At 42.8% G+C, this 22,304-nt stretch overlaps 1 protein-coding gene across 1 annotated transcript in view; it reads right to left on the reverse strand.

Annotated features, from left to right (window-relative positions):
* The window catches only part of DHRS7 (dehydrogenase/reductase 7), a gene marked incomplete in the record, with an annotated part of 522,126 nt that overhangs the window by 347,016 nt on the left and 152,806 nt on the right, over positions 1 to 22,304 (reverse strand). Inside the window, 1 exon segment of the mRNA XM_044074467.1 lies at positions 18,965 to 19,204. Within this exon segment, the coding sequence (XP_043930402.1) occupies positions 18,965 to 19,204 (240 nt within the window).

Below are 22,304 nucleotides of genomic sequence, written 5' to 3' on the forward strand. Positions count from 1 at the left end.
GCCAAAAGGAGGGCTATAAAACCTCCATTGTTGTGATATCCCCTACTGTTTGATGAAGGCCATTCTGGAAAAGACAGTGTCTATTCTGGCCTCATTTAGAATACTGCTGAAAACCCTACTCTTGGCTTTTCTTATACCTTAACTTCCAGGCATTACACTAAGTAGAAGAATGTCTGTTGAGGAATAGAGAATTTGATTTTAATAATTGTGGGCATTTTATGTTCATGCTTACGCTTTTCTAGTTTAACTTTCACCTTTAGACCAAAATGTCAGTTCCTGTGAAGGAGATGTCAGTGAAAACCCCCTTAAATATGTTACAACAAAATTGCAGTGTTGAAACTAGGTGCGCTTGCATACAGTGATATCAGTCCCTGCTATCCTTGCTGAGCCATCAACTGCATTGTGCATGTGTCTCAGTAACAGGTTTGATATGATTAAAACAGCTGATTCTGCTGACTCTGTTTTAGAACAGACATTGCAGTGTGACAACTTTTGCAATGTTGTGCTGGTTATCTCATCAACCAAGTCACAGTAAAAATGATCATATGAACAGGGTAGCTTAACATGCTTCTCAAAAAAGTATCAGATGCATAAATACTCTTCCTAAAATACTCCACTGCTGTACAAACTGCTTACATGGGGATGGACCAACAGACTGATCTGTAGGTTCTCTTTTCAAACCACAGTACAAGTTAGCAAGTGGAGAGTTTTCCCAAATTTCCAAGTCCTTTCAGTGGAAGACATTGACTGGTCTACTAGGGATGGGATCAACCATGACAAGTTCCTGCAATGGCCACTGCATGACCAAATCAACCATTATGTCTGCAAAGGGACCATCCAAAATGACAGCAGGGACAGCGAAGGCCTCCTGTGGGATTTCTTCCAAAAAGAGGCTGGGTTACAGCCCATGACCCCTTCTTTACCCAAATCTGGGTTCATCAGGAGAGGAAGTAGGGACTGCTCTCCATCAGCAGTAGCTGTTTTGAGGTTGGAGACTCAAAGGTTGAAGTCAATATGCTTCCTTTTACAATTTCTTTTCTTTAGAACACTTGAAGGGGAAGAATCTGAATGCACAAAAATTACAGGCGTGCACACTTACCATAAATGTAGATGTTCAAGTGTATTCACTGTTGCAGTCATCACATTTGGGTTATCCCTGCCAGGGTAGCCCTCGGCCGGCCCGAATACCAGAGGCTTAGTATTTCTGCGTTGGTTGCTGTCACTTCAGGACTGACGTCAGGTTATCAGTAGTATGAAGTAAGGCAGCCGACACCATTACATCAGTTTTTCTTGCCATAACTGTCAGGAGCCCCCAAGTGGGAGCCAGGTTATGGAGGAAGAACCCCACCAGTAGGAAGTAAATACCAACATTTTCCTTATAAGGAGAGAGAGAGACATAGAGAGAGAGAGAGAGAGAAAGAAGAGGGGGTGGTGGGAGGGAAACCAGGAATGCAACAGTGAATACACTCGAACATCTACATTTATGGTAAGTGTACACAACTGTACTATGTTCTGCGTGTTTCACTGTTGCAGTTATCACATTTGGGTTGATTCCCAAAGCTGAGGAAAAGGGTGAAGGCAGTCAAGGAGACTAGGGGCTTGCTAGGATGCCCTGCAAGACTGCAGTGGCAAAGCCTGCCCTGGATTTGGAGAAGATAGATAGGTGGTAATGCTTGGTGAAAGTGTGAAAAGATGTCCAGGTGGCAGCCTCCAGGATGTCCCTGGTGGGGACTCTTCTGAGGAAAGCTGCAGAGGTGGAGGCTGCTCTGGTGGAGTGGGTCCTGATCCCCTTAGGGGGAGGTTTTCCGTGTTGCTTGTTACAGAAATGGATGCAGTGTGCTATCCACTTGGAAATTGTTTGTTTGGAGATGGCTTTGCCCTCTGCTCCTGCAGTAAAGCTAACCAGTCATTGATCAGACTTTCTGAATGATTTAGTCCTGTCTAGATAGAATCTGAGCTGTCTGTGCACATCTAGAGAGTGCAGGATCCTTTCCCCCTTATTTTGTGGGTTAGGGAAAAAGGTGGGGAAATGAATGGATTGGTTGAGAGCCACACTTGACACCACTTTAGGCATGAAGGATGGGTTAGTCCTGAGAGAACCCTATCAGCATGGAAGATGATGAAGGGCTCCAAAGCCATGAGTGCTTGTAGCTCTGAGACTCTTCTGGCTGAAGTGATGGCCAGAAGAAAAGCTGTCTTCCAGGAGAGAAATTTTAACTCTGCTAAAGATGCTGGTTCAAAAGGGGACAGGGCGAGCTTTTCCAACACAAAGTTAAGGTCCCAAGCTGGGGTAGGTGCTCTTCTGGGTGGCCTCAAGTTGCTAGCCCCTCTTAGGAATCGTTTGATCAGAGGGTGAGAGAAAAGGAGCTGCTCAGTGTAGAAAATGAGCAGAGATAGCACAGCCATGAATTTTAATGGAGGAAAAAGAGAGACCACTGTGTAGCAGGTCAGCTAGGTAAGCCAGGATGAGAGACCACTGTGTAGCAGGTCAGCTAGGTAATCCAGGAAGATACGTAGGGAGGACTGTGCCGTATTGGCTCCCTTAGCCTGAATCCAGTTGCAGAACCTTTTCCATTTGAAAGCATAAGACTTTCTAGTCCTAGGGCGTCTGGCCTCAAGTATGACATCTAGAACCTGTTTACTGAGGTTGGCAGATTGATCAGTGGTCAGGGAATAAGCCAGATGGCCAAATTGAGGGTCTGCAATTGGGGATGCATGAATTCTCCTTCCCTCTGGGTCAGGAGGGTTGGGGTCTGAGTGAGATGCCATGGTGGCAGTGGGGACAGGCTGCACAGCAGTGGGCACCAGTGCTGGCGAAGCCAGTCTGGAGCAATCAGAATTGTCCTTGGTTTTTCCTCCCTTACTTTGAGCAGTACCCTGGTGATGGAGGAAATGCATAGACCAATACATTGACCCAGGGGAAGTATAGGGCATCCACTTTCCAAGCCATGCAGTGATGCTCCCTGGTGCAGAATTTGATGAGCTGATAGCTGATGTGGGAGACAAATAGGTTGACCTTCGGGGTGCCCCATTGCTGAGTTATTAGGGTGAAGGTTGTTTTGTCTAGCTGCCACTCGTGTGGGTCCAAAAGATTTCTGCTTAAGTGGTCTGCCAGAGAGTTTAGAGAGAACCTGGCAGGAATTGTGCTAACAGGTAGAGTTGCATGGCAGAGGCTGTGTGCCAAAGGGTCATGACCAGCCTGCATAGATGGTAGGAGTGAGGCCCTCCCTGCTTGTTGATATACCACATCACAGTGGTGTTGTCTGTTTTGATCAGGAGAGCCCCTGGAAAGAGAAAGGGCTTGAAAGCTGTTAATGCGTGCTGGACAGCTAACATCTGTTTTTGGTTGATGTGCAGATGGATTTGCTGTGGGCTCCATTGGCCCTGTATGCACCTGTCATCCAGGTGTGCACCCCAGGCATAGTCTGATGAGTCTGTGGTGAGGGTCTTGGAGGAGGCGGGTGGTGAGAAAGGTAGTCCCTTGTTGTGGGAGCACGCTGCTGCCCACCAAAGAAAATCTTTCCTTAGGCAAGGAATCATTGGTATAAGAGTTTCCAGGTCTTGAGAGTGTTGACATCAAAGGCTTTTTAGGTACCACTGAAGTTTCCTCATATGCAGTCTGGCATATGGAATGAGTAGAATGCAAGATGCCATGAACCCCAGAGCTTGCAGGATTTTCCTTGCAGTTAGCTGGGGTCTGGTGGCTAGCTGAGAAAAGTAGGCTGTCAGGTAAGTTTGCTTTTCTGGTGTAAGGAATGCCATCTGGGATGCTGTTGTTAAGGCTTGCTCCCAGGAATATAATCCTTTGGGTGGGTACTAGTTTGGATTTCTTTTCATTGAATATGTACCGTAGGGAGGTCAGTAGGGACTTTACAAAGGCCAAGTGCTTGAGCGCTTTTCCTGACTGTCTGCCTGAATTAGGCAGTTGTCTAAGTATGTGTAAACCTGGATATTCCTTTTGTCTACAGAAGGCAATGGAGGGAGCCAGACATTTTGTGAAAACTCTGGGAGCAGTAGATAAGCCAAAGGGAAGTGCAGAGAACTGAAAGTGCAGAGATCCTGCCCTGAAACGTAGATATTTCCTGCATAATTCCCTGATAGGATGTGGAGATAGGCCTCTTTTAGGTCTAGGGTGGCTAGCCAAGCATTCTTGGAGAGCATGGGTAGCAGTTGCTGGAGGGTGAGCATTTTGATATCACCAGGAAGGTGTTTAAAATGGATAGATCGAGGATGGGGTGTCAGGTGCCCTCTTTTCTGTGAAGCAAGAAATAGTCTGGAGTAGAAATCTTGGCCCATCTGTTCTGCAGGAACGTGCTCTATTGCCCTCATAGAGAGCAGGGAAAGGACTTGCTTTTTTGCCTCTGCCCACTGGTTTGGAGGTAGATCTGGGAACCCTTTTGGGGTTGGAAGAGTGTGAAAAGAAAATTTGTATCCCTGGGGCACTATGTTGAGGACCCAGGTGTAGGGGGTGGGGGAAGAGAGTAATTGTGAGTTCTTACCATGAGGGGGTGGCTTAGAATTCCCTGGTTTTGAAGTGGAAGAATTACACTGTTTTAATCTCTGCATTGCCTATTGCTGCTGTCTGGGGGGTGTACTTCCCCGGGGTATAGGCTGAACTGACCATGTAGGAGCAAGAAAGGACCAATGCTTGGAGGGGCAATGCCTGCTGAATCTAGGTGGCTGGACCTGTAGGAAATCCTTAACTGTCTGCATAGATTTAGCTTTTTCTTCCATCTCCTCTGCCTTAGTGCCAGATAACCTATCATTGTGCAAGGGTACATCCAATAATTTAGATTTGACATGGTCTGGCAAGGGCTGTTCCTTAAGCCATGCATGCCTTCTAAGGATGGAACCGGTGACTGCTGCCTTTCAAGAAGCTTCTAGGGCATCGAAACCACAGTGTAAGGTGTGCTTAGTCACTTGACTTGCAGAATGCATTAACTCTTGTAACTCTTTAGATTCTGCACAAGCAGGAAAGGAAGACACTTTTTGTTTGAGTAACACCATGGTATGTTGCTGAAATTTTAGCATATAGAAATGTCAATTTAGTGCTCTGATAGCAAGAGTAGCTGAGGTGTATACTTTTTTACCCCATCTGTCTAGTGCTCGGGAATCCCTATCTGAGGGGCTGGGATTCTTAGCAGAGGTTGTTTTAATTCCTTTAGGCCCTTGAGAAATTACCTCAGGGTCAGCAGTAGGGTTTTTGAAAAGAAATTTGTGCCAGTCAGGGACTCTGTAATACTGGTCAGGTTTTCTGGGTGCAGGAGGGAGGGTGTCAGGAGTCTAACTGGTTTCCAGGAAAACATCATCCACAACATCCAGGACTGGGGGAATGGCCAGGGTTCTGTGCTATGGAAGATCTAAGAATTCTCTGAGTCTCTTTTTAGATTGAGGGTAGCCCTGACATTCCCATTGGAAATGCTCCCTTAAGGTATGAAGGGTTTCGCCAAAAGAAAAGTCCTTGGGTGGAGAGGTTGAAGTAATGGAATCCTCTGCATCAGAATCCTCATAAGTAGAGAGGGGTCACATGTCTTCATATTCAGAAGCATCAGAGTCATCAGACTCCTGTTCAGACAAAACTACTGGGGACAGATCTCTTTTCATTTTGGAAGGGGTAGCTTGATTTCCCCTGATCAGTATAATAAGGTCTTCCGCCATTTTAACCATTTGAGACTGAGGCAAGGAAGTAGGTGCCTGAGATTGGATTTTCGGTTTCTTGGGTGTGGTTCGTACCCTGGGCCTTAGAAACTCTGTAGTTTTCGAAAAAACAGTAGATGTGAAAGAAGTTGTCGGTTTGTGTTGAGAATCGGTAGTGTGAAGTACTTCCTCGGAAGCTGGTGACTGCTCAGCGACTCTGGACCCATCCAAGGGAGAGACAACCGCAGGATCTTTAGTTGAAGAAGAGTTTTGCAGCATACCAGACTCCGAAATGTTCTCGGTAGCGGTCTGCGAATCCACAGAAGTGGGCATCAGGGGCTGCAAAAGAGCCTTACCGAGGACCAGAGAACTGACGGCTAGATTTACGGGAGTGTCGTCGGTAGGTTTGGACCTGTGCGGTCTGTCTCGGTCTTTATCCTTACATTTTTTTCAGAAGAGCTGCTGTCGGATGGCTTACTGAAGCCATATCGAAATTCGAGGACTGTAAGTGAAAATATCTAGCTACAATAAGGGCCAGATGACGTACAGTTCTAGCGTTAAAGCATAAAAGTGACAGCGAGGGCTGTCGTGGCTTGGGCCTAAGCAAGTGACACAGTAAGAATGAAAGTCTCAGCGTGGTATTTGCTTTCGACAGGGGAGACAACTGTTAACTTTTTCTGACATCGGTTAGTGCATGAAAAAAGGATCCCCAATGGGGTACTTAGCTTTAAAAGACTTCAGGTTCAATTTGGAATACGAAACTCGGGTAGCGGCTGACCAGCACTTGTGCGAACTGCTTCTGCTTTGGGCTCCTCGGCAAGAAAGACTGATGTAATGGCGTTGGCTGCCTTATTTTATACTACTGACAACCTGACGTCAGTCCTAAGTGACAGCAACCGACGCAGAAATACTAAGCCTCTGGTTTTCGGGCCGGCCGAGGGCTACCCTGGCAGGAATAACCCAAATGTGATGACTGCAACAGTGAAACATGAAGAACATCTGGGACAACAGAATCTATTCTGCTGGCCTTCTGCTCCACTGTCTCACCTGTAAGATGGTACAGGGCTTACATTACAGAAACATGGGTATCCAGAGCAAAGTCTAAACTAGGGAACATACAGAGTTAAAGCACTAAAGAACTCTTATTTTGAGTCTTCCATTAGAGCCACCATTGAAATATCCCTCCATGCTAATCTTTGTAAAAAAACTGACACTGGGCTTCAGGGGTTGAACTTTGATGATATCAATACCCTTAAAGGGTCTGAAGGCATCAGCACTGAAATTAGAATTGAAGCACTGATGCTGAAAATCCAGACCCTAAGAACAACTGGCAATGGACAAGCTGGTACTGATTACCTTCATTAACAGCTCTGTGTGCACTGATACCCCAGCTGAATCTGCATCAATGATGGTGCCTGCAACAAAACCATCAGCCTCAAATCTGCCTGCACCAGATCAGAGGCCAAAAAGGTGACACACAGACACAGGAGGAAACAACTAAATGTTGTTTAGCCACCCTGGGAAAAGAGGGGAGGACAGTACCTCCGAGCCTTAAACAATGCCTTCATTATCTTCTCCCAGTTAACATTATGTTTACTAGGGACTATGAAGAGAGTGGGAAAACTGTGCTGACAAGGCAAAGTGAGGCCTGGAAAAAAGAAACCTACACAATTCAAGCTCTGAACCTGTAGAGACACCACTCAACCTTTTTCCTAGGAGGAATCTCACTTATAACAGAAATCTCGGTTGAGCTACATCAGATCTGTAAACAGTATCGATTTTGTCCTTATGAAAGTCTGTAGAAACTCTTGGAGACCTACTATAAATTGTATTAGAGACAAAGGGGAGATCCTAGGGGAAGAAGTTGAAATAACTTTCCCACCACCTTTGTTGTTCTTCCTCCCTCTTAAGTCTATCCTCATTAGGGGACTCATCCTTATCCTTTTAAAATTCAATTTGTTTTTCCTAAAAGTAAGAGTTCCAAGTTAAAAACATATGCAAATTTCACAATCCTTATCCTAATGAGAAGCTCTCAAGTATACTCTATGCAAGGGGAGTCTAGCCTGGAACAGAATTTTATGATGACATTTACAGCAATTTTCTACACAAGGCTTGCTTATCCAATTTTACCAAGACAAGCAAATGTCTAAAGCAGAATAAAGAACAATCAAATAATCCCAAAATGGCAAATGGATGGAGTCACAGACACTTAAAGCAGATTAAATAAGGCTACACAAAATGGCAACAAAGCTACTATAACAGCAAAGGGGGGAGGGGGCACAAGACAACCTGTCAAGAAAAGTTTTTCCAAAGGGGAACAAAAAGGAAAGCTCTGACCTGAAACTTGTCGAAATCAGTAAATGACTGTCTAATTAGAGGAGGAATAATAAAGGAGCCAAAATCACAAAGAATTTGCAAAACTCAATAGAGAGAGAGAGAGAGAGAGAGAGACTGGGCACCATACCTCTCAACCTAGAAACATCAAAAAGCTGGACAAGGCCCATGAAAAATAGGTACAAATCTGTACACTGATTAACATCTAATTTACATGCATAATTATGTAACCCCACCCACTCCAATGGAATTGTGGGATACCAACTTTCAAATGCAAACTGAAGAACATACAACCAAAATATGGCACCAGAGTCCCCTGCAGCCATTCTAATGTCCCATTACCTGGCGATTTCGTCCCATTTACCATAAACACTAATGTGTACATACTGCTTTACTTCTCCAATGATTACTTGGATTTTATTTTTACATTTTGCAGTACAACAATGCACAAACTAAAAGACATCTGTTAAACAAAGCAATACGGTCTCACAGTGAAAATAGACTGGGCATTAAAACTTCTCTGCCCTTGAAACTCACATTCATTGAGATAGCACTGAAACCCACACACCACATCCAAAGAAAATGCATCTGGCCAGTGGAGGATAAAGATTACCTTTGAGCTGTTTTCAAATCACTGGCCCCTTGCACACAAAACAAGAAATATACACGTGTTCTTTTCTTTGATACACCTTCCTGACTATTCCTTGTATAATATAGCACACTTGTTAGACAGAGCACATTTTAAACTTACTGTCTGAACATTTTTCCAGTAGAATGTACTGTAGGCAATGAAACAAAATGCATGAACTAATAATAACAAAACTACCCAATTCAGAACATTTCCATCATAAAAGTCTACTTCCACACCCACACTATAAATAGAATGACAGTAGTGTAAGCCATAGGCATCTTGCACAGCTTCTCGCACTTATTTACAACTTCGTTTTTTTGAGGGGGTGGGCAAAAGGTCAAAAATCAGGGACACATTTTAAACATTGCTTGTATATTTTTGGAAAGTTGCTAGAATAAAATGTGTTACCACCATGCATGTCATTGGCAAGTTTTGAACCCAGGACCCTATGCACTAAGGTCAGAGCAACATACCACTATGCCACATCAGCAGTTTACTGAAAAAAGGAAGACTGACACTTAATGGCTATCATTTAGTGAATTCAGTTCTCACTTCTCACCATAGCTCTCAACTCTTAGAACAAAAAACCTGGACAAAGCTCACAAGTGGCGGTGGCTAGGGACTTACCAGGTACACATTTAAACATTGCTTGTATAATTCTGGAAAGTTGCTAGAATAAACTGTTGTGTTACCACCATGCATTTCACTGGCAAGTCTTGAACCCAGGACCCTATGCACTACAGTCAGAGCAACATACCACTATGCCAAATCAGCAGTTCCCTAAAAAAATAGGAAGACTGAAAATTAATGGCTATCATTCAGTGAATTCAATTCTCACTTCTCACCATAGCTCTCAACCTCTTAACACAAAAAGCCTGGACAAAGTCAATAATGGGAGAACACTAATTCAGTTCTCACTTCTTCTCACTCACTGTAGCTCTCAACTCTTAACACAAACAACAAAGCCAATAATGGGGGAATACAAATTCTGTTCACTTCTCACCATAGCTCTCAACTCTTTGCACAGCAAAATCTGGACAAAGCTCAGAAATGGTGGTGGCTAGGGACTTTAGGTTCTTTTTACCCTGTACCTTTGAGCCTGAATACCTCTAGCCACCAGGTGTATTATATGGGGGACATTTACTTATATACACATACACACACATACACACACACACACACACACACACACACACACACACACACACACACACACACACACACACACACACACACACACACACACACACACACACACACACACACGCACAGGCACACTTTACCTGCGTCCAAATAATCCCCAAACACACAAGTGCTTGCATTTGCGACTGCTGATGTTAAGATTTCCTGTTTGCATGCTGATTCCCCAAACGAAATGAGTGCTGCTGTTAACTCCACAACAAGTGCACTTGATAAATCCAAACCAGAGTACTGTACTGCTAAGATTTCCCGTTCATGATGTGAGCTCCTTAAGCTAAATTCCAACTGGCTGACAGCCCTGACGGAGCTGATATCATCATGCATGTGATGACATCAGCTGCAACAGCGCGATATAAAAAAAATTAAAAAACAAAAGAAAAAAATCGGAAATGAATGGGTGCCACTCGGGAATCGTGGCACCCCTTCATTTGGAACCCAAAACTCGGTAAAAACCAAGTAATTCAGTATGGTTGGGAGGTATGGTGGGCGCATTTTCTCTAACTTTGTTATTCATGGCAAAAGAGTTCTGATGATTAGAGGAGGTGCAGGGAATTATGAGAGTTGAGGTGGAGTTACAGCCTGAGAAAGTTTTAAAGGTGCTGAGCTGACTAGGGTGTGAGGCAGCTAGTTCAAAATGCTGAAGTGAAAAGACTGGGTATTGTAACATCAGGTAAATTCTTTCCACATCAGTTGATCTATAACATGACTCACCTTGATAGACTCATGATTAGGTACATGTTCTCCACCTATCACAATCCTGAATTCTTTGTTTATGTAGGCATCCCTGAATGCTGAATTTCACAAAGTATTAGTTTTCTTCATGATATAATGTATCAACAACTATGGAACCACATGTCATTATCACTGAAATCTATTCAAAATGTAAACTCATTCAAAACAGAATTAAAACGTCACCTATCAAATCAATGGACCTGCTCCTGTATATCTCCAGAATAAATGCCACTGCAATTTTCAGCTTGCTTTATTCTTGTCACTCAGAATCCTATGCCTCACAGTCAATCTTTACCAATAATTGAATAGTTTTACTGGCAACTCTGAGCCATTTACAGTTTATGTAATGCTGATTGCCCCCCACCTCTATACTAATATAAACCTTATGAAGCTATATATAATTGTCTCTGAACCTGCTTAATATCCACCTTTTAATTACATTAACATCTTCTGCCCTATTAAACTCCTTCCCTCACTTCCAGTTCTTTGGACTTCTAAGCACTAATCACAAGATCTATAAATTATTTCACAAACCCACTAATACACCTTTTCAAATGTTTAATTTTCAAAATGATCTAAATGCACACGTATCTTCAGACTGTAACAGTTGCCTTTATTCAATACAAATGTAATCAAATTAGCAAATGTATGTGTAAATGTTAGTGTATGTTACTTAATGCCTGTTCATGCAATTTTACTGAATGTCCGTTTAAAAATGTTTGTAATATGTTGGAGCTTTTTCTCCAAGTCTCAGCTGAAAAAAGATTTTTAACTAAACCCAGTCAGACAAACCTGGCAAACAAAGGCAAAATAAAATCAAATAAATAAAACATAAGCCCCAAATCTGACAATGTGTCCCTATGCCACTAAAATGCAAATTTTTACAAATTAAAAAAAAAAAAAACAATAATGAAGGCATGGCACACTACAAGCCAACTAATACAAAGGTATGCACATGGCCAACTCACAGGGAATTCCAATAGCTGAGTACGGTGGGTGAGATGCCCATCCACAGAAGGGTGAAAGAATGGCATTGTGGACTTACTGAGGAGCATAAACACTGAATTGCGAAAGAGTTTCCTACACATAAGGACATGAAGCTTCAAGACCCTACAACAAGAGGTGATAGCTTTAGAAAACGAAGTTCAACATTACTAGACTATCAGGCTTAAATAGTAGAAGAGATAGCAAGCGGGCATACCAACCAAGAAGTTTGGGCTCCATAAAGAAGAGGGATTCTTCAAAAGAGGGCAGAGGTGCAGCACTTGATTAGCAAGTGATGGGCTTACAGGCCTGCTTTCCAAGGTCATGATGTGCAGATACAACTGATTAATGTACTGTGCCTGTGAAATAAAGGAGGTCCAAGCAATAAATGTACCCAAGAAAGATCAAGATCACCAGCAAACGGACTGACTTGGGTGGCAATTGGGAACTACTTGACCCAAATTAAAAAAACTACAGTTATGTACACATCATAAATGTAGATGTTCACGTGTATTCACTGTTGCAGTCCTGACTATTGAGATTTCCTGCCCTGAAAGCCCTCGGTCGGCCCGACTACGAGAGAAAAGTTTTTCCGGTTCCCAGGCTGGCGGACACCCAGACCAATGTCAGTACGCTCAGGTATAAATGTAGCCAGCCTGTGTCAGAACACTAGTCATTTATTGCCCCCTTATTAAGAGGAGTCCTGAGAAGAATGCAGCCATCTCAAAGGATAGCCTGGTAGAGGAGGAGAGGCCAAGGAAGGATCTCTTGGCTGTGTTGCATGGTCAGAAAATGCCTGTTAGCAGGCTAAGGGGGTAGGCAGGTGGGAAGGAAGACTGCAACAGTGAATACACTCGAACATCTACATTTATGGTAAGTGTACATAACTGTATTATTTGCTTCGTGTTTCACTGTTGCAGTCCTGACTATTAGGAAGATTCCCAAAGCAGAGGAGAGGATGGAAGGATGCTAGGGCGAAGAGACGATGCCATGCAGGACAGCAGTGGGAAACCTTGCTCTAGATCTGGAGAAGGATGCTAAATGGTAGTGTTTCATGAAGGTATTCACCAAGGACCAAGTGGCTGCCTCTAAAATGTCCTTGGTGGAAACCCCCTTGATGAAGGTAGCAGTAGTAGCAATAGACCTGGTGGAGTGAGATCTAATCCCAACTGGGGTTAACTTGCCATAAAAGCCATAGCAAAAGGAAATACAATGGGAGATCCATTTGGAAACAGTTTGCTTGGAAGCTGGTTTGCCTTCTGCAGCATGGGCAAAGGCAATGAAAAGCTGCTCAGTTTTTTTCAAAGCTTTTGTCTTATCCAGGTAAAAACATAGCTGCCTGTGAACATCCAAGGAATGCAGAATTCTTTCCCCTTTATTTTAAGGGTTGAAGAACGTTGGTATATGGATGCAGAGATCACCTTGGGTATGAAGGATGGGATGATCCTAAGAAAAACCCTATGCCTGTGAAAAATAAGACAGGGTTCAACTGTCATGAGGGCCTGCAGTTCAGAAACACTCCTAGCTGAGGTGACAGCTAGTAGTACAGCTGTTTGCTACGTCAGAAACATGAGGTCAGCAGAAACTGCTGGTTCAAAAGGAGGAAAAGTTCAGGTCTCATGGAGGCAGAGGCTTCCTTCTCGGAGGCTTAATGTGTATGCCCCCCCCCCCCGAGTGGGTTTGAAGATAGGAGTGCGCGAAGGCACATAAGCAGAAATGGCAGAAGCATGGATTTTTATTGAAGAGTAGGAAAGACTCTGATTTAGCAGTGAAGTCAGGTTCCAGGATGCTGGTAATATGAACTGCCTGTGGTTCTAGGTGGTGGTCTTTGCATCAAAAAGAGAACCTTTTTCATTTGGCTTTGTAAGATTTCCTAGTGCTAGGTCTTCTGGACTCCCTGAGGATGTCTAGCACCTGCTTACTAAGGGTGACGCTGTGTAGGCCATTGGAGGATCATCCATGCTGCCAAGCTGAGATTCGGCAGGTTGGGGCGAACAACACTTCCCTCGTTTTGAGTGAGTAGGTCCACCCTCTGAGGCAGAATCCACTGTGCCTGGTTGGAGAGCTGGAGGAGGAGGGGTACCAATGTTGTCTGAGCCAGTCTGGGGGCTATAAGTATTGCACTTGGGCTGTCGGCCCTTATCCTGAGCAGAACTCAAGGAATTAGGTGTATGGGGGGGGTGTGTGTGCATAAATGAATAATTGGGTCCATGGGAAGGAGAAGGCATCTGTTTTCTAGGCCGACTCCTGTTTGATCCTGGTGCAGAATTTTTGCCATTGCGCATTCTGTTTGGATGCAAAGAGATCTGCTTGAGGGATCCCCCCCAAGACTGGGTTATTATGGTCTGGAAGATCTCTGGGTGCAAGTGCCACTCGTGAAGGTCCATAAGATTCCTGCTGAGGCAATCTGCTAGAACAGTCAGAACTCCTGGTAGGTATTGTGCCATAAAATGCAATTCCACAGAGTGTGCTGTTTCTCAGATTTGCACTGGTAGATGGCATAGGGGGTAGGAGTGTGTTCCTCCATGTCTGTTGATGTACCACATTACTGTGGTGTTGTCTGTCATTACTAGCAGGGCGCCTGGAGTCCATTTTTCTTTGAAGGCTATTAGGCCTTTTTGTACAGCCATAAAGTCTTTCCAACTGATGTGCCTGTTTCTGAAGTTGATTTCCCACTTCCCCTGGATTTATACGTTGTGGAAGTGAGCCCCCCAGGTTGTCTCTGAGGCATCTCTTGTAAGGGTCTGTCCCTGAGGACTGGATATGAAAGGGAGGCCTGTGTTGTGGGTGCAAGTCTGTGCCCATCATGCGAACTCCACTTTGAGGCAAGGAATGAGGGGTATCTGTGTCTCTAGTGGTTGGGAGTCCTGGCACCATATATTCTTGAGATACCACTGCAGCTTCCTCATGTGCAGTTTGGCAAGGGGGACCATGAGGATCCATGAAGCCATGTACTCCCACGGCTCTTAATTCCCTTGCTGAAATCTGATCCTTCATTTGAACCCTTTGAAAATAATCTATTAGGAAGGACACTTTTTCTGGGGGAAGGAAAGCCCTCTGGAGAGTGGTGTCCAGGACGGCCCCCAGGAAAACAATCCTTTGGGTAGGAGAAGCGATGGACTTCTGGGGGTTTAATGTGAACTCCAGAGAAGATAGGAGGTTCTGGGTGAATTTGAGATCCTGGAGTAGTTTGGTGGGATCTGCTGAGTGTATAATGCAGTCGTCCAGGTAGGGATAGATTTGTATTCCCTTGTCCCTGCAGAAAGCTATTACTGGAGCCAGGCACTTTCTGAACACTCTTGGTGCAGTAGATAAGCCAAATGTCAGAGCAGAAAATTGATCATGACTGGATCCTGCCCTGAAGTGAAGGAACTTTCTGTGGAATTCCTGTATAGGAATGTGAAGGTAGGCATCCTTTAGATCTAGAGAGACTATTAAGGCCTGTGGGGACAGGGTTTAATATTATAAAGACGAAAATTTACTTACCCGAATACCTAAACGTCGACACATATTCTGCGAACCGCATATACACCAAATGCCCTAAACCGCGAAATTCAAAAAGTCGAACTGTCATACTTGCCCCACCCCACGGACTGCTACATACTACCTACATAAATAAACTAAATAAACCACATTCATAAACTAACCAAACCCTACTTCTAACCCTACACTAAATCTAACATACATTACCATATATGCACTTACCTTAAGCCTAACCCTTAGGTCCGTAACTATCGTAAACTTACCTTACGGACCTATACTGCAGAAGGGCCAACCATGACAATTCGACGTTTGCACTTTCGCACTTCTGGACGTATATGTTTTCCCGGTTCGATGAAGATGGGTCGACGTTTAGGCGTTCGCCTTTATGATATAGACCAGTGGGGACAGCATGGGAAGGAGCTTTTGAAGAGTTAACATTTTGAATATGGGAACCAAGAGAAACTGGTTGAGTTTTGACAGGTCCAAGATAGGGAGCCAAATGCCTTCTTTTCTGGAGATTAGGAATATTCTGGAATAGAATCCTATTCTCAGCTGAGGGGAAGGGACTGGCTCTACTGCTCCTTGCACACAAAGATGTTGAATTTGAACCAGGCCCTCTGTCATTTGATTTAAGGGGACATTTGGAAAACCTGAGGATTTTAATTGCTCTTTGAAAGTGAACTTGTAGCCATTTGCAATAATGTTTATAACCCACTTGTATGAAGTAATTAGGGTCCAGGTATGACAGAAAAGAGGCAGCCTTCCTCCTAGCTTTGGGGTGGGGGGATAAGGTGGGGTGGCCGAGTCATTATAAGTTCCTGGGAGTAGCTTGGGGTCTAGAACTCCCTTGTCTTAAGGTTTCCAAGGTCCACTGTCTGCCTTTTTGCAGAAGTTGCCTCTGCCTACATGTTTTTTCCCTTTGAGGTTTCCTCTGGCTACTTCTAGGCATGGAGGGAAAGGACCAGTGTTTAGCAGGGAAGTTTCTAGTAAACCTGTGGGGCTGCACCTGAGGGAAATCTTTCACGATTTGCATAAACTTAGCTTTATGCACCATCTTTTTCAGCACTTCCTCTGCTTTTGGGCCTAAAAGAACATTCTTGTCAAGGGGGTGGGGATCTAACAGATTACATTTGACATGGTCCAGAAGGGCTTGTTCTCAAGGCCAAGCATGTCTTCTAATTATTGACCCAGTAGTTGCAGCTCTGCAAGACGCTTCCATGGCATCATATCTGCTGTGTAGTGAATGCTTAGCTACCTGTGCACTAAAATAACAGAGTTCTGACAACTCCTTGGAAAGGTTTTGTCCTCCAGGTCAAACATCTTTTGTTTAAGTTGCTCAAGGATAGTCTGATGGTACTTAATTATTTAAAATTGCCAGTTGAGGGCAGAGGTATAGACCTTCTTGCCGAACCTATCAAGGGCCCTGCTCTCTATCTGTAGGAAGAGGATTTCTGGAAGAACTGGCTCTGGCTCCCTTAGGTCCTGACTGATGGGTTCTTGTAAAGAAATATGTGCGATTCTTGAACACAGTAAAACCTGCCTGGTTTTTGAGAGGCGGTGGGGAGAGAGTCAGGCTTAAGAGAAGATTCCCAGAAGACATCATTCACCACTTCCAGAATTGGAGGGATAGCCAAAGGCTTATGTTCTGGTAAGTCCAGAAACTCCCTACCCTCTTCTTAGCTTGTGGGTAATCCTGAGCCTCCCATTTGAAATGCTGTCTCATGGCATGAAGGGTCTTCCCGAAGGTGAAATCCTCTGGTGGGGAGGCAGACAGGAGGATGTCTTCAGAGTCGGAGTCCTCATAGAAAGTGTATGAAGGGCCCTCTTCAGATCCAAAGTCTTCTGTGTCCGAGTTCTCTCCAAAAACGTGCGGATCCTGAGACATTTCCGAGGGTTCATCCCTTTTCCTTTTACCAGTGGTAACACTTTGTCTAGACATGACAAGAGAAAGATGGTCCTCTGCCAGTCTGATAATGTCCTGCTGAAAACCCTGTGGAGCTGAGCCAGAAGGCCTAACTGCAGGCCTAGGTACAGAAAGCCTCCTAGGAGTGGCTAAGGCAACTTAGGCTTAGGAGGGTCTGGTACCTTCATACCTGTCTTTCAAGAATGCTGAAAATGTACCGGAGCTGTAGTGGGCCAGGGCCTTATTGCCGAGTATCCAGGTGATGCATGCTCTTCAGAAGCCAAGGCCTGCTGAGCGGTCTTGGACCCAATGGACGAGCCATTGTCAAAGGCTTGTGTAGAAGTGGTGGGAGAGATGGTGTGTTGGACTCAGAAAGAGTGTCAACACAGGCCTGAGTCATCGGGTCTGAAAGAGAAGGGGGCTGCGTTAAGCGCCTCACCTTGTTTAAGAATTACAAGCCTGGGAGGAGAGTCAGGTGGAGAAGGATTGTCATTCGAAGGTGTATGTTTTTGTTTCTTATCTGTCTTGCGTTTAGGCTGATAAAGTTTGGTACGACCGACGGAAGCCATAAACGATGGTTGAATGGATTGTTGGCTAAGAAACTTTGCAAGAAATTCAGCCCTACATCTCATGGTTCTAGTATTAAAGTGCACACAAAAGCGACCGCAATGTCGTGATCAGGGCTTAAGCAAGTAACACAAAAAGAGTGAAAGTCTCTGTGTGGGATCTGTTTAGCACAACTGAGACATTTATTGATTTTATCTGACATGAGCAAGGAAAGAAAAAAATTCTCCAAAGGGGTACTTATATCTCCAACGACATTTCTCACTAGTATAAACCAACCAACATACAAAAATGCTGCTTCAGGTCTTCTTCAGCAAGAAAAGACTGGCGTTTCTGCGCAGGCTGGCTACCTTCATACCTGAGCGTACTGACGTTGGGTCTGGGCATCTGCCAGCCTGGGAGCCAGAAAGACTTTTCTCTGGTAGTTGGGCTGACCGAGGGCTTTCAGGGCAGGAAATCCCAATAGTCAGGACTGCAACTGTGAAACATGAAAATCATCCATTTCCACCTGAATGCATATGCATGCTGGAAGGCCTGACATAAGCCTCACTCACCTCTGAGACTCCAGATGATAAACAAATTGTGACAAAGGAGACTGCATCAGAAGCCAGACATTAAAGTTGAGCAAGCTGTCGCCTCAACTGTGGCAGATGTTGTGGGCCTGGACTAGGCGACTTTCTTAAATTTTGATCGATATGATAAGCCTGAAAATATGCCTTTCTTGGCCACCACTGGGAACCTGAGAATGAGTTTTGCTTTTTCTCCCTCATACTCTGAGATGGGAAATGTAAACAGTAGGAAAAGACAGGAAGACATAAAGGAATCATCCATGTCACAGAAGAGAGAACCCATCCTTTGCTACCTCCTTGCCTCACTAAGCTGGGCAGAACCAAGGGGGGGACTTAGTTTTCCTGATTGGCAAACAGATCCTGATTAAGTGCAAGGCAAAGCCCCTACAGCACTGTTGATATGCAAGCAGTATCGTGGCACCATTTTCCCTGAAGCAGGCTCTCACGAGGATGAAAAAGCCTCAATTATAATACTCCAAGGCTTAGAATTACAGAGTAACGACTTTACTCACTGATGAGTTTTCTGTTTTCAATATGTGAAAAGTAGATGCTCAAAGTCTGTTGCTCTTGAAGACTTTGTATTCTTTAGTCTGAATATTCAACAGAGTTGAGAGAAGGATCTCCATCAACGATGATGGTATCTAAATTGAAGGAGCCTAGCTCAACCATTTGTATTACAAGTTAACATTCTTTTATGCTCTTCCATAAGCTATTCTTTAAAAATAACTAAATACAACTTTACTAGCAGTCTCTGCTAATGACGTGTTTATTTAAATAAATGTGTGATGTTATGCCTTTTTACACTTCAGTTCGTACAGCTTTTAAAACTGTATAGAAACAGAAAATCACTATAAATAAGTAAAATTGCTATTTCAAGAAAATATATATATATAATCCACATCTTTAATATAGAAAATATCTACTTACATGAAGGGCATGCTTACTTGCAGAATAACCCGATGACAGGGGAGCAGCTACAATTCCCACCAGGCTACTTAAGTTAACAATTTGTCCTTTCCTCTTTTCCATCATATGTGATAAAACATTTTTAGTAATGGAAACTGTGCCCAAGTAATTTAAATCCATTATAGCTTTATAAACATCGACTTGAGTGTCCACAAAAAGAGAGCGCTGAGATCGTCCAGCATTATTCACTAAAACATCAATCTTAAAAGAAAATAAGAGGCAAAATACATGTTAATATCATTATAAAACTGATGGGCATCACTATAAAGTAGAAACTTAAATACTTTAAAATACTTAAAAAGCACCATACATGTATACAAATTGTCTTAATGTTTAGGACTACAGAAGAATCTGAACTGTTAATGCTGTTTCACTAAACATTTTGCAGTGTTATCAAACACAAAGATGAGAACAAAAGTGAATTTAATGAAACCCATTTCCAATATAAGAAATATTGGATATATTCATAATAACACAAAAGGCTACCTAAACAAAACTCTTACTAGGATCCACAACATTATAACTCTTACTATGAAAGTGCAGGGACAACAAAACCTTAAATTATTACAGCATACACATTTATTATTCAGTTTTAATACAATTTATCATATCCTGGACTGGTAACTCATGTTACCAATCACAAAATGGCACCACTGCATAAGAAGCAACAATGATGCATTAATTCCTCATCACTAGTTACAAACAGTTTTGCCAGTTCTATGTGTCTTACCTGCTACGTTTGTACAATTAAGGAATATCACCTCTCAGTATGTTTAAAATGCCTAAGATACAGAAACTAAGAAAACGCCAATCACCACAACATATTTATTGACTGGGGTAGATCCCAACCACATATTTTCAAACTCAGACAGGGGTTACAACCAAAAGTGTACACTATCAGTATAGAACATGAAGAAATGCCTTCAAAAATATTGTGGGGTCGAAATACTGAACATTTCCAAAATTATGCTGCGTTTGCAAATTACAATACACAAGATCTTGTTTGTTTTCCATTATTTTTAAAAAGCAGATTCAAGAAAGTCTTTCTATTAACAAATGAGGGGAACATTTTTCAGTGCTGTCTGAAGCCTGACTTTTTCCATCACAATGACAATATACTGAGCTGTACAAAAATGAGCAGTGAATCTTAAAAATTAAAGCCAGTCACATTCAGGACGTGATGATAAGTAATGTCTTTATGAATTGTCCGATACCAACACAGTATTTTTGACTATATATATTGCTTTATGGTCTACACAGCCTGACAGCCAACACATGCTCAACCTATATGATATTCTCTTGCCCTGTGCCCTACTGATGCAAATGGTGGGTGTTAGTTCTGGAAGGCATACTGTCAAGCCCTGTGTTTGGATGAATATTTTCCACCCTACTCTGTGCCTGCAGGACCTGACAAGCTCACAGCTGAAGTAAGGCATGATGATTGCTTGGTAAATGATTTCATACATCAAAGTCCAGATGCAGAGCTATGCAATGCTTTTCAGGGACAAGGGCTCATTTATCAACCATTATTCTGCTTCAGTTACCATCTGATTTCCACAAGATGGTGCTCAAGCGGTGGACCTTGCTGCCTCCTTCCCCTCAGAATGACGTAGACAGCATCAGCTACTTCCCCCCATACACACAAACATATGCACAAATCTTGTCCATTCAGCATTTGGGCTTCTTAGCCAAGCCTAAATCATCATGGTTACAGACAGAGCTCCAACAAAATGCCTGCCAGTGTGACTATGCTCATGAAAAGGAACAGATCCCAAGAATTATCTTACGGTACATGCGTTTTAGTTTGTCAGCACAACAAATATAAACAACGTCCAAAAGGACATTTTGGATGCTAAATACAAAATCTCATTTTTGAGATGGAAAAATAGCATGGATATGAAAATAAATTATGCCCCATTCACATGTTAATAGGAAACAATACATATATAAAGAGAAGAAGGTTATGCTCATAAAAGTAAAGTAAATGTTCACATTAAACCCATTCTTAAGTGGGTAGGTAGAGCTGTCAAACATGAAAGTTAACAGATTAAGTCAGTTCTATGTGACAGAAAGGTGATAATAAATAATAAACAATACCTTACAATATGCCCTCTTGATATCTTTCCATTTCCAGGTCTAACTTGCCTCCACCATCATTACCTCACAAAAAATTATACTGTACCACGGAGACAGGTACAGAATGTTCTCATTCAAGTCAAAATGGCCTGTTTCCATATTATTTTATAATATTATTTAGTTTTTTTAGTTTTAATATACTTACAGTGACCACTCAGCTAAAAAAAGACCATCCGTCACTCTGTGTGTTCTTGGAAAGCCAAAATGAATCACATAAGTATTTTAATAGTAAGATTCACCTTTGGAAGTGATAGGCAAGCTAACTTGCAAAAAAAAGTGAACCTATTCTAGGGGATAAGGAAATGCAAGTTATTTGATTTAACATTTAACAAAGTACACAGTTCTGGTGGATGTCTCTACAGCTAACTGGACCTGGGTATCTAATGTATTCCCCAAATAGTTAATATGATAAGATCAGAAGCCAAACATGAAGCTCAAGAGTCTTGAGGTTTAAATGCAGCTGCATATTTCCAAAATGTATTAGTAGATACCACTATAGCAGAATCATTCAAATGAAACTATGGGTAGTTTTTGGGACAGTGAGGAACAAGCTAGACTTGGTCGAAGTAGGGGTACTAAATTACCAACTACTACTGGGCCTTAAAAATTCTTTGGATCACAGAATAGAAGTAAACATAATCTTCCTTCAATTAAAATACAAGTGCAAACAGAAAAAGCCATACCATGGAGCTAGTGAAACAGGAGTTGTTACATACACAGCAGTAACAAGGATTACTTGTTCTGTAAAACACTTAACATAAAATATATTTCCTGCCAACATTTCCTTAAGTTCCTGGACTTAAACATCTTGGACATCTGCAACTCTGCTACAGTGTACTGACTCTGCTGGACATGCTGGTATTAATACAGAATGATAAAAATCCCAATTACCACCAGCATACATAACAGTCTGTAAAGGACTGCATTAATCCCAGTTTGCTCATTCAACAGGTGGCAACGATAAAATGTTATTTTTTAGCATTTGTGTAACTAGAATGTCCTAACAGGTTATTCACCCAGTTTTAGTGGACGCTTTGGAAGACAAAACTACAAGAACATGGATAACAACACAAATGGCACTCAAGATCATTAACACTTCCAGCTCAATTATATAAAGAATCTCATGATGATATAGTTAGCTCAGCATACAAATAAACTTTGAATG

The sequence above is a fragment of the Protopterus annectens genome, chromosome 6.part0, assembly GCF_019279795.1.
Source record: "Protopterus annectens isolate FY-2018-M chromosome 6.part0, PAN1.0, whole genome shotgun sequence".
Lineage (NCBI taxonomy): Eukaryota > Metazoa > Chordata > Ceratodontiformes > Protopteridae > Protopterus > Protopterus annectens.